Below are 25938 nucleotides of genomic sequence, written 5' to 3'. Positions count from 1 at the left end.
TGGTGGGCACTGTTAGGCGGTACTAGTGGGCACGAATAACGAATAGGTGGTATTAATGGGCACTAATAGGCGGCACTGGTGGGCACTGATAGGTGGCACGGATAAGTGGCACTGATGGACACTGATGGGCATTGAGGGTGGCACTAATGGGTGACACTGATAGGCATTGATTGACTGCAGTAATGGGCAGCACTGATAGGTGCCATTGATTGCCAGCATTGACTGGCATCACTAATGGGCACTGATTGGTGGCACGTTTGGGCAGTGATGGGCACTGATTGCTGCCACTGGTGGGCACTGATCGTTGGCATTGGTGGGCACTGTTTTTTTTTACACTTTTTTTTTACTATTGTAATCAGGGCACTGATGATCAGTACCCTCATTACATTCCTTAATGTTCCCCTGTGAGGAGATGCCGATTACCAGCAATTCCTTGTTTACATGTGAAAGGCTGTGATTGGCCACAGCCGATCAAATGTTTAAAGAGCCGAAGACTCGGCTCTTTCCACAGATTGGGGTCGCGCCATGTCCCAGCAACACAGCACGGCCACGAACGCTGCGCACCCTCGCAGGCGCACAGGAGCGGGGGCGTGCATATGACCAGCGGCCATATGACGGTGGCCCAGAACAAGAGCTGCACTGCTCCGCCATCATATGATGGTGGGCGGGCGGCAAGCAGTTAAAGAGGAAGTAAACCCTGATGCAAATTAAAAGCATAATGTGCTAGTATGCATCGCACACTTATGTGACACTTACCTGTAAAAGAAGCCCGCGCTGTCCCCGCTGGAGGCAGCATCCATGTTTACATGGTAAGTATTATTCTGGGGGGGGGGGTGCTAAGAGTGTGGCTTTAGGGGGATTTGTGTTGGGAGGGGGGATGGGGAGAAGAAGATTCATGCTGGGAGGGTGGGATTGGGGGGGGGTGATTTATCCTGGGAGTGGGAATTTACAGGGTGGGGGGGGGGATAACATGTGTACTAGGAGGGGAAATTTTAGGGGTGGAGGATTTGTCCTTGCAAGGGTGATTTTTTGGGGGGAGCTGGATTTGAGTTGGGGGGATTTGGAGGATGGAGGAGGCGCAGATTTGTACCGCAAGGGAGGATTTCAGCAGGGGGGGCGGATTTGTACTGGAAGAAATTTATGCTTAGGAGGTAGCATGCAGATTAGTGCTCAGTTTTTTTGTGAATTTTCCTGACACGTCATATATCTTAGGGGGGGGGGGGGGGTGGCTGCACAGTTTGGCATGTTCGCCCTGGGCTCTAGATGGCCATGTCCTGGCACTGCCTGGGACCCACAAGAGAAGTAAAGCCAAAAAAGCCGTATGTCTCTTAAGGAATGCTGCAGCAGCCAGAGGTGGGCACACATCATTAGAGCTAACTTTTTTTAATTGTGCAAATGTACAAAAAATAGTTTTGGATTGGAGTGTAGCTTTGATAAAAACAAACAAAAAACGTCATGCTTTAAAAATGCACACTGCTTGTAATAGATTTCCCTTTCTGTGTGATCCAGAATCCATGATCCATGGTAAGCCTGTCTTGCACAGCAGAGATTTAATTCCCCATGAATGTAGTACAACCAGTAAATCCTCCAAGCCTTAGAACCAGTCTGTCCTGCCTGGTGCACCATCTACAGCCTGGTGCCATCAGTCCACGAATAATTGTCACATCACACAGACCTCATCCCTCCAGCCTGTGACTTTGTAAGGGGTGGGGGTGGCAGCCAATGAGGAGGGGGTGAGCCTGGAAATGGGCAGGAGGCAGGCTGGAGGAAACCGTTGCTACAACTAAAAGGAGAAAAAAAAAGAGGCAAAGACTCCAGCGTCCCTAACACCCGTCCAAGCTGATTGAAGACCTCGCCCTGTCTATATAAGAGTTCAGCTTCCCTACTGAACTATTATCATCCAGACAGCATCCTCTGTGTGCACCACCATCACCATCACCGGCCATGGCAGACACCCTGCGGAGGATGACCAACAGTGAGACCTGCAAACTGCTGCAGGACAAGCTAGAGGACTGGTACAAGGACTATCATGTGAGTACACATAGGACTGATGAATATTGTAGTGTTATGTGTGCACCGAATATGGATATTATACTGAAGAAACAAACGTGACCATCACATTACTTTGTGCATAAAAAAAACTAATTATATATAAATATATAGATATATAATTATAGATATCTATATATAGATATACATATCTAGATATGGATATTTATAATTCTGATCAGAGACATATATATTTAATAAAATCTGATAATGCACATTTATATATATAAAAAAGTCTGATCATGCACATTCATATAAAACAAAATATCATAGACATTTATTTAAAAGAAGTCTGATCACACACATTTATATAGAAGAAGTCTGATCATATACGTTTCTATAAAAAATGTCTGAACATATATATGCGGGTATCAGTGTATGGGATGTGCACACACTTCTCCTACTGTCTACAAGTTTGCATTGCAGTGATTGGAAATGTGAAAGAAAGCGGTAACCAGGGACGCTTGTTACCATGGAGACAGGGAACCTTTTCAGGACAGATCTCTGTTCCCCAGCCACCAGCTAATGTTGCAACATTACCACAATCACGTCTGTTTACTATTCCGTCCAATACAGGAAATAGATGAAAGGATTGTATCCATCCACTGTGTACTCAACACAGTTCACTGTACCAATATCACCTCTCATATGAACTATACATGAACAATCAGTTCTTTTATTAGACACAAATGTCTTTATTTTGAATATGTAATTTCTGCACATTTTCATAACACCTCTCTTTCTTTCTTTCTTTCTTTCTCTATCTCCCTCTCTATTTCTCCCCCTCTCCCTCTCTCACTCTTTCTTTTTTTCTTTTTATAAGTTCTTTATTTTTTATTTTTCTTTAATTCTTTATTTTCCATAGATTTCACAATACAATACAAGTCTTACAAATTGTGTAACATTCTTAATACTTCCATCTATCTATATATGCTGTATTGCCTCTTGAACAGCTCCTAACTCAATATTAAATCAATTTTTCTATTTTTCCCACGTCCTATTTAAATAATACCCCCCCCCCCCCATCCACCCCATCCACCCTCTCTCTCTCTCTCTCACACTTTCTCTCTTTCTTTCTTTCTTTCTTTCTTTCTTTCTTTCTTTCTTTCTTTCTTTCTTTCTTTCTTTCTTTCTTTCTTTCTTTCTTTCTTTCTTTCTTTCTCTCTCTCTTTCTCTCCCTCTTTCTCTCTCTCTCTCTCTCTCTTTCTTTTTCTCCCCCCCCCCTCTTTCTTTCTCTCTTTCTCCCTCCCTCTCTCTCTCTTTCTTTTTTTTCTCTCTTTCTTTCTTTCTTTCTCCCACCCCCCCTCTCTCTTTCTTTCTTCCCCCTCTCTCTTTCTTTCTTTCTCCCACCCCCCTCTCTCTTTCTTTCTTCCCCCTCTCTCTTTCTTTCTTTCTCCCACCCCCCTCTCTCTCTTTCTTTCTTTCTTTCTTTCTTTCTTTTTTTCTTTCTTTCTTTTTCCCACCCCCTCTCTCTCTCTCTCTCTCTCTCTCTCTCTCTCCCCCCTCTCTCTCTTCCCCCCTCTCTCTTTCTTTCTCCCACCCCCCTCTCTCTCTTTCTTACTCCCCCCCTCTCGCTCTCTTTCTTTCTTTCTCCCATCCCTCCTCTCTCTTTCTCTCTCTCTCTATCTCTCTTTCTTTCCTTCTCTCCCTTTCTTCCCCCATCACACACTCTCTCTTTCTTTCTCTCTCTCTCTCTCTTTCTTTCTCTCTCTCTCTTTCTTTCTCTCCCTCCCTTCCCCCCCTCTTTCTTTCTCCCACCCCCTCTCTCTCTCTCTCTCTCTCTCTTTCTTTCTTTCTTTCGTCCCTTTCACTCCACTATGCTTCACATAAAGGAATCGTAGCTTTATTCCACTCTTTCATTCTAGCAGAACATCACATTCAACAAGTATTAACTAAACATTTAACAAGCTCTTTCTTCAGCTCTATCCTTAGAATGCCAAAAAAGAGCTGAACATTAGATTTAAACAAGACTCATGTAATATAAATTACTGGACTGCACCTGCTAACAGATTTAGTGTGGCAAAGTGAACGTTTTTTTTGTTTTTTGTTTTTAACAGAAGCAGCAGTCATGATGAAAGGTATTTTGACTGGACCAGTGATTTATAGTTTGTAGCCCGTGGCTAACATTTTCTGTGCTTTCTCTAGTGACGTGCCCAGGTTCTAGGGAACAAAATATAGGTGCAGCTCACAAAATGTCCAATATATCAGTCTGCATTGCAAACACTTGGATTTATACAGTATGTCAATGTCATCTTCCCTACTTTATCCAAAAAGCAAAAAATGTGTGAAGTATTACTTTAAAGCGGTTGTCTTTTTTTTACCTTTTACCTACAGGTAAGCCTATAATAATAATAAGGCTTACCTGTAGGTAAAAAAAATATCTCCTAAACCTGTATGGTTTAGGAGATATTCCCCTCCCAATGAGCCACTGACTGCAGATGCGCATGCGCACAGGGGATTCTTGGCTGAAAGCCCAGAAGACGCCAGACCCTGCCGGAAAGAGATCTCCCGCACGCATGCGCGGGAGTGACGATATTGCGGCTCCGGCCACTCACAGCGCCGGAGTCGCGATACCCGGAAGACACTCCGAGGGAACATGTCAGCTCCCTCGGCGTGGATCGGGTGAGATGACGGGGCCTTATTCTAAGGTAAGTATTTCACAATGAGCTAGTATGCGGTGCATACTAGCTCATTATGCCTTTTCCCTTGCAGGTCTGAAAAAAATGTCAGCAGGTTTACTCCCGCTTTAAAGTGACAGCAAACTCTGGTTAAGGCTTCATTTGCAAGTGTGAATGGGGCCTTAACCAGAGTTTAGTGTCACTTAAAGGGATATTAAACCCAAAACCAAAAATGTAATATTTTACAGTTTACCAATCATTAGATGTGGTGGCTGCATTTGTTTTTTTGTTTGTTTCCCTCTGTTTTCACCTGGTGATCTGGCTAGTAACAGACCTCCTGTATTCGAGTGCCCCCAACTCTGTATAAATGAGCACAGGGGCACCTTTGGGCAGCAACATTGTCAGTTTGGGGCAGAGGGGAGTGTTAGTGTACTAGCAAATTTTTAAATTTGCATAGAAAAATAAAAGCTGATCCTTGCAGGTACCCTTGTCAGTGGTCAGCGGTTTGTCTTATCCCTGTAACTGCTACATCTGCAAGAGAGCTTGTTCTTTTGAAAAACAACAGACTCATTGGCCAGTTTACCAGATTAAAATAAAGGAAAAGGCCTAAAAAGAAAACGAATGCAGTCACCACATCTAAGAATTTGTAAGCGGCAACAGAATAAATGTTTGCTTTTGGGTTTCATACCTCTTCAAAAGTGAAAATTCTGACTTTTTACCATCTTTGGATTGAGTAGGGAAGGTAAAATTGACACATTTACTTCATAAATCCAAGCGTGTGCATTTATATATAAATATGTGATGGTGCAGTGATTACATGCTGATGATAGGTTCTGGATGCAGGCAGGCTTCCATTGCTTTCAGTGGGGCTTCCCATCCACAGCTAATTGCAGGGAGCCCTGCTGGTACCTTCCATTGCTCTCCAATTCTCTATGGTCCCACTGTATGTAGAAATATAGCCAACCTCTTTTTCTCGCTTCTAAGATAGATCATAGACTATGGGACTTGTTCTGAGCATAGAGCAGTGCAGATGACTGCTATTAACGTGCACTGCTTGTTAGAAAAATGTACTGTCAACCTTTATTCTGTAAAGCACAGTGCAAGCTGCTGGCTCTATATACTTATGACCACTGGCTGGTTAAGTGAATAACATTGATTATCTTGTTGCAATGGCACCTGAAGGTGGAAGGGATATATTAGGCAGCAAGTAAACATGTTGCCCATGAAGTTGCTGTGTTGAAAGCAGAAAAATGGGCATTGCAGTTTGTTGTATTTGGGGCTGCGTAGGCACAGACTAGTCAGGGTGCCTATGCTGACCCATGTCCACATCCAAAAGCACCTACAATGGGCACATGAGCATCAGATCTTGACCAAGATCTTGAGAAGTTGGCCTGGTCTGATGAATCACGTTTTTTTCATGTGCATTGCTTACCTGGGGACGAGATGGCACCAGGATGCAGTATGGGATGAAGGGAAGCCGGAGGAGGCGGTGTGATGCTTTGGGCAATATTCTGCTGGGAAACCTAAACCTTGAGTCCAGCCATTGATGTGGATGTTACTTTCACACATATCACCTACCTAAACATTGTTGCTGATCAAGTATACCCCTCATGGGAATGGCATTTCCTGACGGCAGTGGCCTCTTTCAGGAGAATAATGCACCCTACCACACTGCAAAAATAATTCAAGAATGATTTGAGGAACACAAGAAAGAATATAAGGGGTTGAAATTCTCCGGATCTCAGTACAATCGATCATCTGTTGGATGTGCTAGAAAAATAAAGTCTAATCCATGGAGGCCTCACCTCACAATTTAGAGGACTTAAAGATTCTGCTACTGAGAGCTTAGTGCCAGATACACCAGCATACCTTCAGAGGTCTAGTGGTATCCATGCCTTGACAGATCAGGGCTGTTTTGGCAGAAAAAGGGAGACTTACTTAATGGTGGATGGTCATAAAGTTATGGCTGATTGGAAATCAAAATAGTTCAAACTGTGCATAGCCCAAATGCATTTTTATAGATACCGTATATACTCGAGTATAGGCCGACCCGAATATAGGCCGCCCCCAATTTACCCCCAAAAAACTGGAAAAAATTATTGACTCGTGTATAAGCCGAGGGTGAGACATGCCTGTCCATCCCTGTGTGTCCGTCCATCCCTGTGGGTCCATCCATCCCTGTGTGTGTGTCCATGCATCCGTGTGTGTGTGTGTGTGTGTCCATGCATCCGTGTGTGTGTGTGTGTGTGTGTGTCCATGCATCCGTGTGTGTGTGTGTGTGTGTGTGTGTGTGTGTGTGTGTGTGTGTCCGTGCAGCCTACCTGTGTCCAGCCTGCCTGTGTCCGTCCAGCCTGTGTCCGTCCAGCCTGCGTCCCGTCCAGCCTGCGTCCCGTCCAGCCTGCGTCCCGTCCCGGCCCGGCCCGTCCCGTCCCGTCCCGGCCCGTCCCGTCCCGAGCCGAGCCTCCGTCCTTCAGCTCTTCGTCGGCGGCCATTCTAGGATTCAAAAGCCGCGCCTCCGTCGGTGATAGGCGGAACACTCAATTTCCCACTGACTGCTGTTCCGCCTATCGGATGTCTGTGATAGGCGGAACACTCAATTTCCCAGCAGCCTGTGTTCCGCCTATCACGGGCATCGTCTCATCCTCGTCCGTAGTACGAGGATGAGACGATGTCCGTGATAGGCGGAACACAGGCTGCTGGGAAATTCAGTGTTCCGCCTATCACAGGCGAAGGCGGAGGCGGAGGCGCGGCGTTTGAATGTTAGAATGGCCGCTGTCTGTCTGCTCGATACGCTGATCGAGCAGGCAGACAGCGATGACTCGAGTATAAGCCGAGGGGGGCACTTTCAGCCTCAAAAAAGAGGCTGAAAATCTCGGCTTATACTCGAGTATATACGGTATTCCTAATATTATTATTGGAAAGATTTAAATGCCAACCTCAGCACAAACATTTTTTTCCCCTTTAGCTTTAGATTGGTGACAGGTTAGAGCTTCTGTCCAGTTTATTGCTGTGGAGAACTCCCTTCAATTTTTTTTTTTGTGACACCAGGACAATGAATAAGGGAATGGGCATTACTGGGGTAGGAAGACATTGACAGAGATGCTGATTTTTTCCCTTTTTAAATAAAAATATATATTTTTAGTTGCTCTCTTTGAGGATAGATTTCTCCCTTAGCAGTTAAGCTTTAACACATATCTGTATCTCATAACACACAGGAAACATTACAGAACTATCACCAGAAGAAAAAAAATCTTGTTAAATCAATCATTGCTGGCTGTAGTTCCACCTCTCTAAAGCCCAAAAACATGGGTTGATGGGCTGATTGCAGATGGAGATAAAGGTATTTATTCACAAAAACATAAGCTAACAAAACAAACTCCAGCTACTACACTAGTCGAAGAAGTCTAGTATAGTTCCTGCCTTGTGCTGTTGTCAGCTTATGTTTTTCGGGAATGAAAGCCCTTTTTTCCAACTACAATTGCTCACAACACAAGCTGACTTTTTTCTATCTGAATAGCAGGCTGCATCCCCTGACTCTAAAAAGTAAACTAAACAGAGGAAACAAGGAGAGAAGAGCAGAGCGATGTTCTGTGTGGCAGTTTAGGAAAAAGGGGACAAGGGTTGTGTGGGCTCTGTGTGAACTGAACTGCCTGCCATGCCCCCTCTCCTCCTGAGCTGTCACTCAGAAATCTATCTCAGTTAACCAGTATTGTTGGATAGATTGTCGGTTGGACGGGGCTAGAGATCTGACACCACAGCTCAGCAATCCCTGCACAGATCTAGATGGGGCAAGTGCTATGTGCGGAGGGGGGTTCTTATTTAGTTCTTTATTGCCTCTATTATTGTGAGAAGAATTGTATTTATAGGTGCTCATTTTTGTTTGCCATAACATAAACAAAGATATATGTGGGTCTCTCCCATTTTATGTTGATGGATCTGTCAGGCAATTCAAAATGGTTGCTATGAGGCACATTGTCAGGCAACATTTGCAAAAACCACAGATTAAGAATGAATGTAAACACAGATAACATAACTATTTGCTATTCTGATAGCTAGTAAAGTAAAGCTCCACTGTTTTATTAAATTCCAAATGTATTATACCAGCCAAAAGTCCTTTCTGCCTCAGTAAACACATTGAAAGTATTTACTTTTTGGTGGGGCAGCTTCATACAGAACCCTTCCTCTCTTAAAGTTATGTTGTTCCATTTCATGTTTTCATGCAAGGGTTGTGCTGTAAACTTAGTTCTTTATTGAAGAGCTATATATATTGCAAGTATTTTGCAAGATTTAAAATTAAATTCCAGTGAAAAACACATTTTTGGAGTGTATTGTAAAATAACAATAATTAGTTGTGTGTCCCATAATGCATCTAGGCTGCAGGGTTCTGATTACCACATGGCATTTAGGCCCAGAGGAAAACCACCACAGTTAGTCAAAACTGTATGCATGTCTGGCACTTGTCCAAGGGTTTGAGCCATACCAGTACTGACAAATGAGCCTATTGCAATCATTATTAATATCAACCAAAGGGATGAGGAAGCCCAAGCTGCTACCTTGCCTATCAACCCAATTGTCCCCTCTGACTTCAGTTAATGTTTTCATGCAATAAAAATGCTAAAGAGTGTGACTTTGTAGCAGAAATTTGCACTGCTACAATATCATACTCTTTAAATTTTCATGTGAAAAGCACCTAATGATTAAAAAGAAGCATTCTGGTGCCTCTTTAGGGCTCTTTTAAAGTGGCTTCCTAAAAAGGAAAGACTTATTGTATGGGAGGCCTGTAATTTAACGTTATGCCCCGTACACACGATCCGAATATCGCATGAAAACAATTGTCCAAGGAAGGATTGTACGATTTTCGGATCGTGTGTACAATACTTTCGTCAGCCGATCACGACCGTTCATGCGATATTATTCGATCGGACATGCATGGAATTTTTCCTCGTACGATTCCAGATCATACGATTTTCGTTTACTCTGTATAGTTGTTGTCCGAAAATGCAATACAAATACATTACAACACATGACATCCCTTTCGATATTTTTTTTCGAGAATTTTCATGACTTTATTTAGCTATTCAATTCCTACTTGCGATTATTAACCCGAAAACGGTCATACGATATTTGGATCGTGTGTACGGGGCATTAGACTCTGTGCAGAAGTTAGAAAAAAATGGCTGATTTGCATGAAGAAGAAATTTGTTTTTGGGCATGAGCTGTTTAAATATTGTACATAATAAAGCCAGATTGCCTTAGGTTAAGAATTTCACAGTGGCTGCAGTTTTAAATAGAATGCTGGAATGATTTTAATTACAGCAAATAAAAAAATTACTTTATATAACATTATTTTTTGTGAAAGAATGTTACATTAAGTTAAAAGTAACTGGCCTATAATGTGTAAACTATATATAAAGCAGGACAGTTGTAAGTCAAATTCCAAAGTATATGGGGCCTCAACTGTGTCCCTGACAACACAAAAGGACTGCACACAATGCCCAGTATACTATATGGAATGCAAAAGGTGACTGTCAGAGGCTGCAAACAAACTAGAGAAAATAATAATCTGTTGACATGCTACGGGTGTTGGAGACTGGAGATACTGTATGCTAGAGATCGACCAATATGGGATTTTCTCTGGTCAATGCTGATGCTTAGAAATTGCGACGGCCAATGACCGATATATGATGCCAATTTTTTTGGGCCAATATGTTAGGCCAATTTTTTTTTTTTCCCCTTCATCTCATAAAATCTAACATTTATACCCCATTCACACTGAGACGTTTTTCAGGTGCTTTTGGGCTAAAAATAGCACCTGAAAAGTGCCTGCAAAATGGCTCCCCTGCAGTCCCAGTGTGAAAGCCCGAGTGCTTTCACACTGAGGCGATGCGCTGGCTGGATGTTAATAAAAAGTTTCAAGCAGCATCTTTGGAGCGGTGTATTCTGCTCCTCCACCACTCCTGCCCATTGAAATGAATGGGCACTGCAGCCGAATTGCCTGCTAAGAGATTCGGCAGCGGCGCTACACGGGCACATTTAACCCCTTCATCGGCCACTAGCTTGGTTATAGCAGCCGAATAGCTCCGCTAAAATGACGGTAAAGCTCCGCTAAAACTAGCACTGTTTTACCATCAAAAAACATATATAATGTTTGGGGGTTCTAAGTGATTTTCTAGCAGAAAATACAGGATTTATAGTTGTAAGCAATAAGTGTCAGAAAAGATTTAGTCTTTAAATGGTTAAACTGAGAACTCATACACAGGAGTTGAGTTCATTGATAAGAAGAAACATTGTATCTCTTTGGTTCTTTTCTCAGACTTGGCAGGCTGCCCAGATAGGAGACACAAGTAACTTTTCCACTGGAAGACTTCAGGCAACTTGCATTGACTTCTATTACAGAAGTAATTTGCAAGTGGTGCTGAAGTTTTAAATCTGCCTTTTTTTTATCAGGACAATTGGCCGATGCCGATTAATTAAAAAACGCCAAATATCGGCCAATATATCAGTCGACCTCTACTGTATGCTGCAGGAGACAGTGAGAGATGGGGGACATGGTACATGAGGTTAGTAGAGGTCACCCCTATACCCCTTTAAAAGCAATGCTCACATTCCTCTACCGACTGTTGGGGTTCAAGGGCTGCACAATAACCAAAGGGCTGCATGTTGGGCACCAGGGTGCTAGGTGTTAAGTACGTTTGCTATCACCCTTGCAGCACTAGGGCTTTCTTTGGGTGCTGTAGTTTCCAAATGTTGAAACATTTTAACAATGGGTCATTTTAGTGCATTTATGTCCTTGTTGTAGACTTACTTATGTTCCCTGCATTGCCTGAATATTGCAAGCAACTTACAAACATTGGACTATGTACGGCCAACCTAAAGTTCAAGGTGCTAAAAAGGAGTGTCGTGTTTAGGGCAGCCCATTCATTTCAACGGGCTTCCCCAATGCTTGAGACACACAGAAAAAAGTCCCTGACCCTTTTTAACAATTATGCCACACCAAAACACATGGTACATAGTTACCGTGCATTTTGGCGTTTGCGAAAGCATTAGCAAGATGCGTGGATTGTGCCATTAACAAATTAATAGCACATTCAGATGTGCCTACTGAAGTGTTTTGTGTATTGCAGGAAAGCATACAATTGTGCATACTTTCTGGCAATGCACAGGTATTAATGTAGCCTAAACTCTGAAACTGTCTGAACCTAACTATAGTGTTTTGTGATCTTTGATAATGAATTAGTTCACACAAAAGCAGCTGGAGAGGTCAGGGATATCTTGCTTTAGGTGCCCGTTCACACCATAAAAATGTCCTCCTGATCTGTTCTGTGTGCATGCTTTTGGTGTTTTTTCTGGTACATTTTTGCTGCATTTCTGGTTGCATTTCAGATGCTTTTCTTCTTTTTTTCCACTGTACTGGGGTCCAGCAGTAGTAAACTGCATTGTTATGCCATAATGTACTAGTAAGCACCAAGGAAAGTTACTGTGCTCCTTGTCTGAAAGAAATGCTGCTGAAGATTCACCACAGGACATGTTTGGACATCACTCAAACCTTGGAATAATTACCTTGATAAAAAACCTTGGTAAATATTAGTTAAACCTAGGGGCGTTGAAGATCGGGTATCCAATAGCATTTGGTGCTTTGGGAAGAGGACTCCATTTAAACCCCTCCAATTTTCAACGGCATGCAGGATGATATCAGCATAGCAGAAGGATTGCACAATTGATCGCCCTTGCTATGAGGATAACGGCCTGCATGCGTGATGTGCCATGCTGTGTTACTCTGGCAAGGGGAAGCTAGCTGTTTTTTTATCTCAGTAGTTTCCATAAAGTTTTACAAGACAGTTAACAAAGATACAAATTGTACATAAAAGATCTGGAGACAAATTAAGACAATGGTTATCAACTAGGAGGACAAGGACAATACATGAACTTCCTATACTCATGCTGCTTTTTCAATAGTTCTTACATTGAAAAAAGGCAGCTCTAGTGCTAACACAAAACACAGGTTCAGCACTATGCATAGGAAATCATTGCATTTTCAGTGCCAAATGCAATCATTTAACAACTCAACTAGGAAAATTTTAGTGTAAGGTAATGTCAGATAAATAGGTAAGTAGGTAGTAACATTTAGCCTATTTTTTTAAATGGGGTAAATGTTACATTGCGGCTGGGCTCACACTAGTGCAAATTGGATGCGGGTTTCTCCGCATCCAATTCCAATCAGGAGGCTGTGACTGGTTCTCAATGGAGCCGGTTCCCACAGCTCCGTGACGGCTGCAGAGTGGTTTGCAGAAGAGTTCTATGCATATTCTGGTCAGTTTCAGGTACGAATTCAGCCAGAAATTTGTGCCTGATTCGCCTCTGAAACGAAGAACAGGGACGCACCAGACCACTGCTGTGAGCCGCTCCGCACAACAGGGTGAACCCAGCCTAAAGAACCTTCTATTAAAAACAAATTTTTCTGAATGTCAGAAAATGTCATTTTCATTTGGTGAATTGTTTTTTTTATCTCCTGTTGCTGAAATAATTTTGCGTGAATATTGGGCTATTGTCAATTCTCCCATTGATAAATATATACCTGAGTGGACAATTGATTTCTTTCCATGCCCCATGCACATGGCTGAGTGTTTAAAAATATATACTAAAACTAAAGAAGCTTTGTTTTAAAAATCTGGTTTTAATAAATATACATTTTTAAACCTTGTATAATCATTTTTTATGAGCATAGAATAATTTTCTGTGCTGCCTAATGCATAAAAAGTGGAAGTGTTAATATGAAATGATTTAAGCAATAAATCTTATAAGATATATTGTAAACATGTCTTTTTTTATTTCACAGATAAATTCTTGTGACCACAATCTGAACATTTGCTGTGAGCTTATTGAGTTGAACTCGAAAATCCAGGGTCAGCTCTTTACAATTCTTAACGTAACAGCTCGGGAAGGTAAGAACCCCTTTAGCCATGCAATACCATTTTATCTGCTTACTCAAAAGGAAGATGCAAAGAGCAATGAAGAGCTGAACATTTCAGTAACCCATATCAATCAATACTTAATTGAACTAAGTGCAGTAATTTAAAATCTCATTGCTCTTTGTACACTTTTAGCACTTTTTACTGAGTTAGAACATGTGTTGCAATTCACAGTGCTTACATATATAAATAAGTACCGTAGTTATCGGCGTATAACACACACTTTTTCCCCCTAAAATCAGGGGGAAATCGGGGGTGCGTGTTATACGCCGATCCCCCGCTGTTGTTAGGGCTTTCTGCAGCTTCCGTGTATTTTCGGCCACACTCGGCCATTCTGGGCTATCTTCGGCCGTTCTCGGCTATCTTTGGCCACACCCGGCCGTTCTCGTCGGCTTTTGAGTGTGGCCGAAAATAGCCGAAAGCCGCAGAGAACGGCCGAGAACTACCAGCACCATTTTTAAACGGCAAATGACTGACAAGGCTGCATACGACTGACAACGCTGCAAACGACTGCCAAGGCTGCAAATGCAAGGCTGCAAATGACTGACAAGGCTGCAATGCAAGGCTGCAAATGACACTGACAAGGCTGCATTGATGGGCATTTAAATGTAAGTTTTTTTCCTTAAACTTCCCTCCTAAAAGTTTTATTCTTTTAAATTCCCTCCTAAACTTTACTATACTATACGCCGATAAATACGGTAGCTGTTGACCATTATTAATTAAATAGCATTGTATAGTATAAAATGTTTTAAAAAACTTTACAAAACACAAGTGATGGAAGAAGGCTCAGGTGTATTGATTATATATGGCATGTCATTTCTTCATTTCCAGGAGGTCAGTATGCTGGTGTGGAAACACTGAAGAGCCGCTTCTTGCCATGGCTGGGTACTTGCTTCTCAGGCCCTTCTCCAGGGCTGTGTGCTGATAGTAGTTTCTCTCTTCTTCAGGTATACAGCAATTATAGTGTATGAGATTTTGTATAGACAAGTGTGTCCTTAGGCCCCATACACACACACACTACACATTAGATTTTCTGCAGATTTTTGTCTTCAGATTTACCAAAACCATGTAGTGCAAGGGCCTGCCTGATTGCATACAAATTAAAACTCTTAGGGTCCTTTCACACGATCCGCCCCTTGGACATCCGCTTGCTCAGCAGGGATCGCTCCATCGATCCCCGCTGAGCACGAAGATGACAGGTCCATCTCTGCACTCTGTGCAGGGATGGATCTGTCAGAACTCCCCTATGGGAGATCGGATGACGACGGACCGCAGTGTCCGTCGTCACCCGATCCGATGACGGATGGAAAAGTAGGTTTTTCCTCCATCATACTTTTTCGGAGCGGAGTGGGTCGGATGTCAGCGGACATGTCATCGCTGACATCCGCCGCTCCATAGACCTCTATGGAGCGTCCATTCAGGTCCGCCTGAAAAACAGACAGGCAGACCTGAACAAATCAGCCTTGTGAAAGAGGCCTTAAGGTTTGACCTCAAATTATATGGTTTTGGTAAATATGAAGACAAAAATCTGCAGAAAATCTAATAGTGTGTATGGGGTCTTACAGTTACCATGTACCTGGGTTCACTAAAGAATGGCCAGTGCTTTCTGTGATTGTTTTTGAATATTTAAAACTTTTTTTGCTTTATCTTGTACCTTTTTTTGGAAGTACTAAGAGTACTTCTGATCCAGCGAGGCTGTGGCCGAGGACGTCACATCCTCTCCTGCGGTGAGCCCCCCGGTTGTCTTCTGAGACATTTCTGTGTCCCACAAGACAAGCTGGCCATTCACAAAGTGCCGCAGAACTCATGCATGCACAGCCACAAGGCTCCACTGCCGGTTTCCCTTAGTTGGAATGGTGGCGCCTGCACCCGATCCAATGGATGGATCGGCCTAGAGGGGGGGGGGGGGGGCGACGGGGACGACACTGAGGGCTCCCTGGACAGGTAAGTGTCATTAAAAGTCAGCAGCTACAGTGTTTGCAGCTGCTGACTAAAAAAAAAGAAAGATTCAGCTGGAACACCGCTTTAACTATCTAAAACTAAAAAACACATTTTGGACACAGATACTCTTTAATTATGTGTCTATTATGCTGAGGAAAGTGTTAAAAATGTACTTGCTATTGAACTTGAATTATAGTAACAATATGTTACATTTCAATCCCATCCACTGTGGACAATGGATACCTAAAGTGTCTTTGCTGTTTAATGCAGAGCAAGGACACAACTTAAAGAAGACCTATAATTATAATGCTTTTTTTTACAACTCTTTCCCCTATGAGACAAAGTATTTGTACAATATAGTTGTCCCTACTTTTTGTCCCACATGGCTGGGTGCTTTCTCTCCATCTAGTTAACTTGCCTGCCCTCTCCTCCAGCTGGGCCAATCTGACAACATCAATGAAGTAAACAGCTGATTCATAGCAGCTTATTTTAGCTGTGAGCACTTTCCAGAGACAAGCAATGGCAAGAGGAATCCAGACGCTGACTGGTCCCCTCCACCTTCCTGCATTCCTCTCGTCATTGCTTGTCTAAGTAAAGTGCTCATACTTGGGATAAGCTGCACCTTTAACTCATGTCTTTCATAGCTGTTGTTGGATTGGCTGTGGTAGGAGGGCAGGATGTCAGGTCGGACCTCATAACTAGGGTTAGTTAGCGACCAGCAACATAGGACCGAGTACTACATGTACTTTGTCCTATGGGGTACAGATCTTCTTTTCATCTCCCCAAAAGCATATACCTTCCCTTTGGGAATGAAGATACGTAAATGGCATGTTGTGATTTGGAACCTATACAGGGGTCAGAACTCAGGAGTTGGAGTCAAACACCATCAAAACAGTTCCTGGCTATATAATACAGTCAAAAAAGAAAACGCAACAAAGAGAATAGAGTATAAATCTAGTACAAATCAATTAACCCTACAGTGCAGTTACACATTGGGGGGATTTACTAAAACTGGTGCACACAGAATCTGGTGTAGCTGTGCATAGTAACCAATAAGCTTCTAGGTTTTTGTCAAAAGCTTAACTGAACAAGCTGAAGTAAGAAGCTGATTGGTTACCCTGCACAGCTGCAGCAAATCCTGTGTGCACCAGTTATAAATCTTCCCAATTGAAAACAATCTGCATGAATTTTACTGCATCAACAGGGATTTGGGATATCACAGAGATTAAAAGTAAGCCAGTTAAACATATATACAGTGTATTTTAATTAAGTAGAACACACTACATTTAAGTTTTATTGCATTTTGTATGTAGTATATTTTTTATATTATTTTCAGACAAGAGTGTGTGCAGAGAACTGCTACAAAACACATGTTGAAATAGATTAGAACCACATGTAAGCACGCAAAACACATAACAAATGTTAAATAGTTATAAAACTAAATGTAAAGTGTGAATCTAGTCTACATTCCCTTTAATGCTAGCCATACACGGCTTGATTTTGCTCATTCAGATCCTGGCATGGATGGAGGAACCTCCTCTGCTGGCTATTGTATTTAGGCAGTTGCACCAGTGCTTGCAGGGCCGTCCACAGTTTAAATTTGGTCTGATTCCGTGGGAATCAGCTGAAATGTGAGCTGTGTATGGACAACTTTAGTTGCATTGAAAAAGGGTACAGCAAAAGGCAAAACATAAAGAAATATGCATGCTAAAAATGCAGTAAATCCCAGCAATAACTTCAGCCTATGATTGTGCACAAATGACTGAATATTCTTACCTGTCAGGAATCACTAGAAAGAGACAAACGACTAAGGGAACTGTCATCCTCTCAGGAAAGGGACCTACACAGGATGGAGACCCAGCTGGCCACTACACGAACGGAACTGAACTCTGTGAGACAAGAGTGAGTGAAATGTTAATGCATACCTTGACTTGGGAATCCAACCTCACCTTTATGCCCCGTACACATGATCCGAAAATTGGACGACAGATCGTCTGACTTTTTTTTCGCTTACTAGTCACAAGTAGATATTAAATAGGTTACTAAAGTCAAGAAAATTCTCATGTGACAGAAAAAAAAATCGGAAGTGATGTCATGTGTTGTAGTGTTATACACCAACAATATTGCGCAAATGAAAAAAAAGAAAAAATGAAAAAAAGGAAATAGAAAAATATAAGCAATAAGCTGCTAACACGCTAAAATTAGGGACTTTTTAGCTGGGAAACATGTCAAAAGTATAGTGTAAGCGCTCAACTTATATATATATGTTTCTTATAGTGCTACAAAATGATATGTGCTCGGATGTGTCAAAATATATATGAAATTACCCCGAAGAAAGGGAATAATGCTGTATTACAAAAAATGAGAAAAATATATAAAAATATATAAAGTGACTTATACATATATATGTGAACAAAAATGGTGACTGTGTGAATATTTATCCCAGGAGGGAAAACAATGACTATAAATTTATATAAATATAAATAATCACAGTGATAGAGTCCATAAACAGATATATAGTCCAAAAAACGTGCAAGATGTCAATCTGAACGCGTTGTGATAACAGCCAGGATTCTGTGATATTGTGACCGAAGAAGATAATATTTCACCCTGTGACGATCCCACCACCTTATAGGGTACAGGCTTACCGGATCTATATGACCCTAGCAGACATACGCCTCAGGGGTCAATCAAAGCTTGTGATCCCAGCCAAAATGGTCTCAAGGATTGGATGTATCAATCATGGCATATACGGTCCCAACAAACGACTAGATGTAGTCACTATTCTTCATGTACATATACAAATCCGACAACGACTCAGGCATGGAAGATGAAGAAACAAGGCCAACATGGCATAATAACGTTTTGAAAAAAACCTTTAATAAAAAATTTTGCTAAAACTCACATTTCCAAGATGGACAATAAAGCATGTCAGAGAGAAAAAAGTGGCAGTAGCGGAGTCCTCCCGACGCGTTTCGACCCACCGGTCATCATCTGGGGTGGGCTCACACTACTGACATACTGCCTTATATAGGTACTCACACAATAAAGTGATGCCATTCCCCCATGTGTCGCAATTATGCCCACTTCCGGTATATCCAAGATGGCGGACGGGCGTGCGTTCCACGCCTAGGTTATTATGCGTTCCACCCATGTATCAAATCTATTTGAGCCTGAAATTCATGATTGGAAGTGGTAATAGTCCCACTTCCGGTATAGATAAAAATGGCGGCCTGGCGTGCGTTCCACGCCTCACAAAAGATGCGTTCCACCCATTCACATTGATGTATAGAAAAAAAGGGGGGGAACGAACCTGCTTCGTATAATGATGTGTTAAATAACCAAAAGGGGACCAACCTGTATGAGTCTTTAACTATTCAGGCTTGCAGGTGGACATAGAGGGATGTCAAAAACACTTTTGCAAATGGTAACCCGGAACCGGAAGTGCGCATCTACGAACACACCGGAACCGGAAGTGAGTAAACGTCACTTCCGGTACGGAGTGGGAATGAAAACGAGGCCTGAGTACAAGGAAAACATTATCTCTTCTCTAATACTCCTAAAAAGGTGGCGCTAATGACACCTAGTGGCCACTAATAAAATAAAACTTGATAATACAAAAACAACACATAAAATATGTCACATTATGCATAATATAAATCACATACTATAAAATAGTGATTATGTGATCTGAATAACTATCTTACCATAAAACATAGAGATAGAAATAAATGAATATGTATATATACAACAAATGAGGTCATTAAAAAATGAAATAAAATAAAAATGAAATAGAAACTACTTGGTAAAATATACCCACAGATAAACATGTGTGATGCCAGACTACACATTGCTAATATTACAAGAAGGTCCTATGAATCGTCTATGAAAGCATTAATGTCCCACTCCACATTCATACCAAATGGGGAGTGGGACTGAAGCTCATATATCCAAAAAGTCTCAAGCCTGGAGACCCCACGAGTGAGGGGCCCCCCTCTCCAGGGTGGAGTGTATCTATCTATCGCGACAAACTGTGTGCCACGTAAATCATTATTGTGGCATTCCCTATAGTGTTTCGGCACCGTGTGCTTGGATAATTTACTTCTGATCAAGGAGATGTGTTCGCCGACCCTCGTGGAAAAAGGTCTAGTGGTATGGCCGACATATTGCTTCCCACAGGGGCAAGTTATTAAATAAACCACATATTTAGTTTTACAGGTGCAGAAACATTTAATTGAATATCTTCTCCCAGTTACTGTAGATGTAAATTCTGAGATTTTTCGTTGTGTCAATGCATTATGTTGACATACACTGCATTTTTTGCACGGGAAATAACCTACCAAGTTGTGAAAAAAAGTAGGCTGTGTTGGGGGATTAATGATGTTGGGGGCAATTTTCCTTTGCAAAGTAGGAGCCCCTCTAAATAAGACATTTGCTCTTTCAGGAAGATTTGGACCAAGCACAGGATCTTTTCTCAAAACCTCCCAATGTTTACTAAAGATCTTTTTTACTTGCCTGTATTGCATATTAAAGGTGGTTATAAAGGACCACTTAAATTTATCATTGTCATTCCGAGGGGTTTTAACCTGCAGAAGAGTGTCCCTGTTTATATTTGAGACTTCCTGTAGTTGTTTTTCCAGAGTAGGTGCATGGTACCCCTTATCCAAGAACTGTTGTTTTAAACAGTTTGCCTGATCTACAAAAGTGTAATCATCGGTACAGTTACGACGCAGTCTAATAAATTGACTGCGAGGAACGGAGGTAAGCCAGCTTTTATAGTGGCAGCTATCGATGGCAATGTAGCTATTGCGGTCAGTAGACTTGAAGTGGGTTTTAAAACTGAAACCCCCTGATGTAATTCCAATCTCCAAATCTAAAAATTGTATTTTGTCAATACTGGTCTGGTAGGTTAGTGAAATTCCCCTATCATTATTGTTCAGACCACTAAAAAATTTGCAAAGCGCATCAGGGGTGCCTCCCCATAGGAGGAGGATGTCGTCTATGTACCGGACCCACAAAATCAATGATGGGCTCCGTTGAGCATAGACGACATCCTCCTCCCATTTGGCCATGAAAAGATTGGCCAGACTGGGCGCAAATTTGGCCCCCATGGCCACACCCCTTTGTTGTGAGTAATACTGGCCATCAAACCAAAAATAGCTATGGCTGGTAGCAAATTCCAATAATTCTATAATGTAATCACGTTGACAGGGGACTAACGTACTAACGTACTTACATTATAGAATTATTGGAATTTGCTACCAGCCATAGCTATTTTTGGTTTGATGGCCAGTATTACTCACAACAAAGGGGTGTGGCCATGGGGGCCAAATTTGCGCCCAGTCTGGCCAATCTTTTCATGGCCAAATGGGAGGAGGATGTCGTCTATGCTCAACGGAGCCCATCATTGATTTTGTGGGTCCGGTACATAGACGACATCCTCCTCCTATGGGGAGGCACCCCTGATGCGCTTTGCGAATTTTTTAGTGGTCTGAACAATAATGATAGGGGAATTTCACTAACCTACCAGACCAGTATTGACAAAATACAATTTTTAGATTTGGAGATTGGAATTACATCAGGGGGTTTCAGTTTTAAAACCCACTTCAAGTCTACTGACCGCAATAGCTACATTGCCATCGATAGCTGCCACTATAAAAGCTGGCTTACCTCCGTTCCTCGCAGTCAATTTATTAGACTGCGTCGTAACTGTACCGATGATTGCACTTTTGTAGATCAGGCAAACTGTTTAAAACAACAGTTCTTGGATAAGGGGTACCATGCACCTACTCTGGAAAAACAACTACAGGAAGTCTCAAATATAAACAGGGACACTCTTCTGCAGGTTAAAACCCCTCGGAATGACAATGATAAATTTAAGTGGTCCTTTATAACCACCTTTAATATGCAATACAGGCAAGTAAAAAAGATCTTTAGTAAACATTGGGAGGTTTTGAGAAAAGATCCTGTGCTTGGTCCAAATCTTCCTGAAAGAGCAAATGTCTTATTTAGAGGGGCTCCTACTTTGCAAAGGAAAATTGCCCCCAACATCATTAATCCCCCAACACAGCCTACTTTTTTTCACAACTTGGTAGGTTATTTCCCGTGCAAAAAATGCAGTGTATGTCAACATAATGCATTGACACAACGAAAAATATCAGAATTTACATCTACAGTAACTGGGAGAAGATATTCAATTAAATGTTTCTGCACCTGTAAAACTAAATATGTGGTTTATTTAATAACTTGCCCCTGTGGGAAGCAATATGTCGGCCATACCACTAGACCTTTTTCCACGAGGGTCGGCGAACACATCTCCTTGATCAGAAGTAAATTATCCAAGCACACGGTGCCGAAACACTATAGGGAATGCCACAATAATGATTTACGTGGCACACAGTTTGTCGCGATAGATAGATACACTCCACCCTGGAGAGGGGGGCCCCTCACTCGTGGGGTCTCCAGGCTTGAGACTTTTTGGATATATGAGCTTCAGTCCCACTCCCCATTTGGTATGAATGTGGAGTGGGACATTAATGCTTTCATAGACGATTCATAGGACCTTCTTGTAATATTAGCAATGTGTAGTCTGGCATCACACATGTTTATCTGTGGGTATATTTTACCAAGTAGTTTCTATTTCATTTTTATTTTATTTCATTTTTTAATGACCTCATTTGTTGTATATATACATATTCATTTATTTCTATCTCTATGTTTTATGGTAAGATAGTTATTCAGATCACATAATCACAATTTTATAGTATGTGATTTATATTATGCATAATGTGACATATTTTATGTGTTATTTTTGTATTATCAAGTTTTATTTTATTAGTGGCCACTAGGTGTCATTAGCGCCACCTTTTTAGGAGTATTAGAGAAGAGATAATGTTTTCCTTGTACTCAGGCCTCGTTTTCATTCCCACTCCGTACCGGAAGTGACGTTTACTCACTTCCGGTTCCGGTGTGTTCGTAGATGCGCACTTCCGGTTCCGGGTTACCATTTGCAAAAGTGTTTTTGACATCCCTCTATGTCCACCTGCAAGCCTGAATAGTTAAAGACTCATACAGGTTGGTCCCCTTTTGGTTATTTAACACATCATTATACGAAGCAGGTTCGTTCCCCCCCTTTTTTTCTATACATCAATGTGAATGGGTGGAACGCATCTTTTGTGAGGCGTGGAACGCACGCCAGGCCGCCATTTTTATCTATACCGGAAGTGGGACTATTACCACTTCCAATCATGAATTTCAGGCTCAAATATATTTGATACATAGGTGGAACGCATAATAACCTAGGCGTGGAACGCACGCCCGTCCGCCATCTTGGATATACCGGAAGTGGGCATAATTGCGACACATGGGGGAATGGCATCACTTTATTGTGTGAGTACCTATATAAGGCAGTATGTCAGTAGTGTGAGCCCACCCCAGATGATGACCGGTGGGTCGAAACGCGTCGGGAGGACTCCGCTACTGCCACTTTTTTCTCTCTGACATGCTTTATTGTCCATCTTGGAAATGTGAGTTTTAGCAAAATTTTTTATTAAAGGTTTTTTTCAAAACGTTATTATGCCATGTTGGCCTTGTTTCTTCATCTTCCATGCCTGAGTCGTTGTCGGATTTGTATATGTACATGAAGAATAGTGACTACATCTAGTCGTTTGTTGGGACCGTATATGCCATGATTGATACATCCAATCCTTGAGACCATTTTGGCTGGGAACACAAGCTTTGATTGACCCCTGAGGCGTATGTCTGCTAGGGTCATATAGATCCGGCAAGCCTGTACCCTATAAGGTGGTGGGATCGTCACAGGGTGAAATATTATCTTCTTCGGTCACAATATCACAGAATCCTGGCTGTTATCACAACGCGTTCAGATTGACATCTTGCACGTTTTTTGGACTATATATCTGTTTATGAACTCTATCACTGTGATTATTTATATTTATATAAATTTATAGTCATTGTTTTCCCTCCTGGGATAAATATTCACACAGTCACCATTTTTGTTCACATATATATGTATAAGTCACTTTATATATTTTTATATATTTTTCTCATTTTTTGTAATACAGCATTATTCCCTTTCTTCGGGGTAATTTCATATATATTTTGACACATCCGAGCACATATCATTTTGTAGCACTATAAGAAACATATATATATAAGTTGAGCGCTTACACTATACTTTTGACATGTGTTGTAGTGTGTTTGTATTACATTTTTGGAGGACAACTGTACTGACTAAACAAAAATCGTACAATCTGGTATCATACGAGGAAAATTTTTGTGCTTGTCCGATCTAATAATATCAGATGAACTGTCATGATCAGCTCTCGGAAGCTCTGTCCGATTATCGTACGATTGCGGCAAATTTTTCATCCGATTTTCAGATCGTGTGTACGGGCCATTACACTCAAAGTCAAAAATTGCAAATTATTTCTTCGATACAACATTCACAGCAAAACATCTGTGAAGCATTCAATCCTCAAAGAAAACAGCCTTAAGAAGATTTGACCAGAAGATCTGAAGATCATTTGACCAATAGAGATCTGAAGATCATTTGACCAATAGAGATCTGAAGATCATTTGGCCTAACATTGTAGGCTAAGAACATTTAACCAGAAGAGGAAATAATATGAGGGGAAAAAAATGGTAGAACCGTTTGTCCTGTGAAACTGCATGTACATTCATTTTGTGTGAATGGAAGTAAAAATTAATGCTATTGGGCTATTTTCTCTCCAATTTGAATGTTTTTATTTAAAAGAAAAGTGTGAATCAGGAAAATACATCTTTATGACCACTGAATGGAACTGTCAATTATATTAAATATGTATTTTAGTATAAAGAGTCAACTACTGCAGAGAGGTAACTGTCATACAGAATAGATACAACAAAATTAAACTCAATTTTTTTGGCACGTTCCCCAGAAAACCTTTCACAAATCACCTATGATAGACAGTTTATCAGAGTTTGTCTCTGCAACATTGTACCAGTTCTGTATAGCAGTTTACTCTCTGCAGGGGCTTAATCATTAAAGCGGTAGTAAACCGCAGGTGGTTAAAAAAAAAAAATAATTAGATGCAAGGCAATTTCATAATGTGGTACTATGCATTGCATACTAGCACATTATGATAGACTTACCTTGGAACAAAGCCCTCCAGCGCTGCAGTGTCACCGCTGGGATGGCTAACATCTTCCCCAGTCCTCCTTTCTGGGTTTTCAGCCTCTGGCTACATGAGTGGCCGGGGACGCGATAATGTCACTCCTACCCATGGGAGCCGCCATTTATGGCTCAGGCTCTGAAGGTCCAGCACTGTTAGCCAGACCATCAGAGTGCATTTGTCAGTGATGTCATCGGCTGCATGCACTCTGAATATCTCCTAAACTGTGCAAGTGTAGGAGAAATTCACAGTACCTACAGGTAAGCCTTACTATAGGTGGTGTAACAGAGTTTACTAACACTTTAAGTGGTGAGCATAGAAATCTTACACTTAGCAGAAATCTTTCTCATTTTATTTCCTCTTTTCATTGAATATTCTTTGTCTATAGTGTTGGACTACTTTTTCTGTTGGTCAACTGTTCTTCACCTCTTCCAGTTGAATGTTCTTAAGGCTATTTTCTCTTAGGATTGAATGCTATGGAATGTTACACTCACATATTACAGGCATTGTTTGCGACTTTTCATGTGATTGGTAAAATATGTTTACAAATTTACCCCTAAATGTAAGAGTACATTTTTATTCATGGTTTTATTTTTTATTATAATATCTACATCTAACTAATCACGCTAATCCCCCATGAACCATAGAACAGAAAATTATTTCTCTGGTTCCTCAAGACCTGAAGTTTTTTTCAAGGATCTTGGAGGCGTGTTAATGTTGAGAAAGGTTTATTTAGAGTAGAAATAAAGGCAAAACTCTTTTTTTCAATTTTAACAATGTAAGGGAGGGTTATAACCCCTGCCAGGTTATTTTATGCCTTGTGTGTCCCATTGGGAAGATTTCCTTTCACCTCCTGATCCGTCCCCAAAACTGTAAGTGAGAGGAAATTCCTCCAAAGTGAGGGGATCTCATTTGACACCAGAACTAGTGTGTTCATTGGCAGATTTCCCCTTTATTCCTATTCTGATGTTAACTCAAAATTTGGGATTTTCTTTCACATTCACTCTCGTTGATAACAGTAAACAGGACAAACGGAGTGGGTCACTTTCCCTAATGAGGGGACAGAGAGCAATACAAACTGAAAGATGTTTTAATCCCTCAACACTTTATGATATATATAACATAACAGAGTTTGCGTGTGTATTTAAGTAAGCAATTCTTGATTGCTGGGCTTGATTTATTGTGAAT

The 25938-nt window shown here is 41.4% G+C and overlaps 1 protein-coding gene across 2 annotated transcripts in view; it reads left to right on the top strand.

Moving 5' to 3' along the window:
• Nucleotides 1-1781: 1781 nt before the first annotated feature.
• Nucleotides 1782-25938, top strand: part of SPATA18 (spermatogenesis associated 18) — a 41805-nt gene continuing 17648 nt past the window's right edge. The window contains exons 1-4 of one of the 2 annotated variants that reach the window (XM_077477503.1): nucleotides 1782-2031; nucleotides 13504-13609; nucleotides 14468-14583; nucleotides 17409-17479. In XM_077477503.1, coding sequence (XP_077333629.1) covers nucleotides 1945-2031; nucleotides 13504-13609; nucleotides 14468-14583; nucleotides 17409-17479 — 380 coding nt within the window. In that variant the 5' untranslated portion in view covers nucleotides 1782-1944. Of the gene's footprint in view, nucleotides 2032-13503; nucleotides 13610-14467; nucleotides 14584-17360; nucleotides 17480-25938 lie in introns of both variants that reach the window. The other variant, XM_077477501.1, reaches the window with a different exon arrangement.

This window comes from Lithobates pipiens, unplaced genomic scaffold, assembly GCF_037356315.1.
Source record: "Lithobates pipiens isolate NorthernLeopardFrog02 unplaced genomic scaffold, aLitPip1_a1.2 Scaffold_13, whole genome shotgun sequence".
Taxonomy (NCBI): domain Eukaryota; kingdom Metazoa; phylum Chordata; class Amphibia; order Anura; family Ranidae; genus Lithobates; species Lithobates pipiens.
This window is presented reverse-complemented; position numbering and strand designations above follow the sequence as displayed.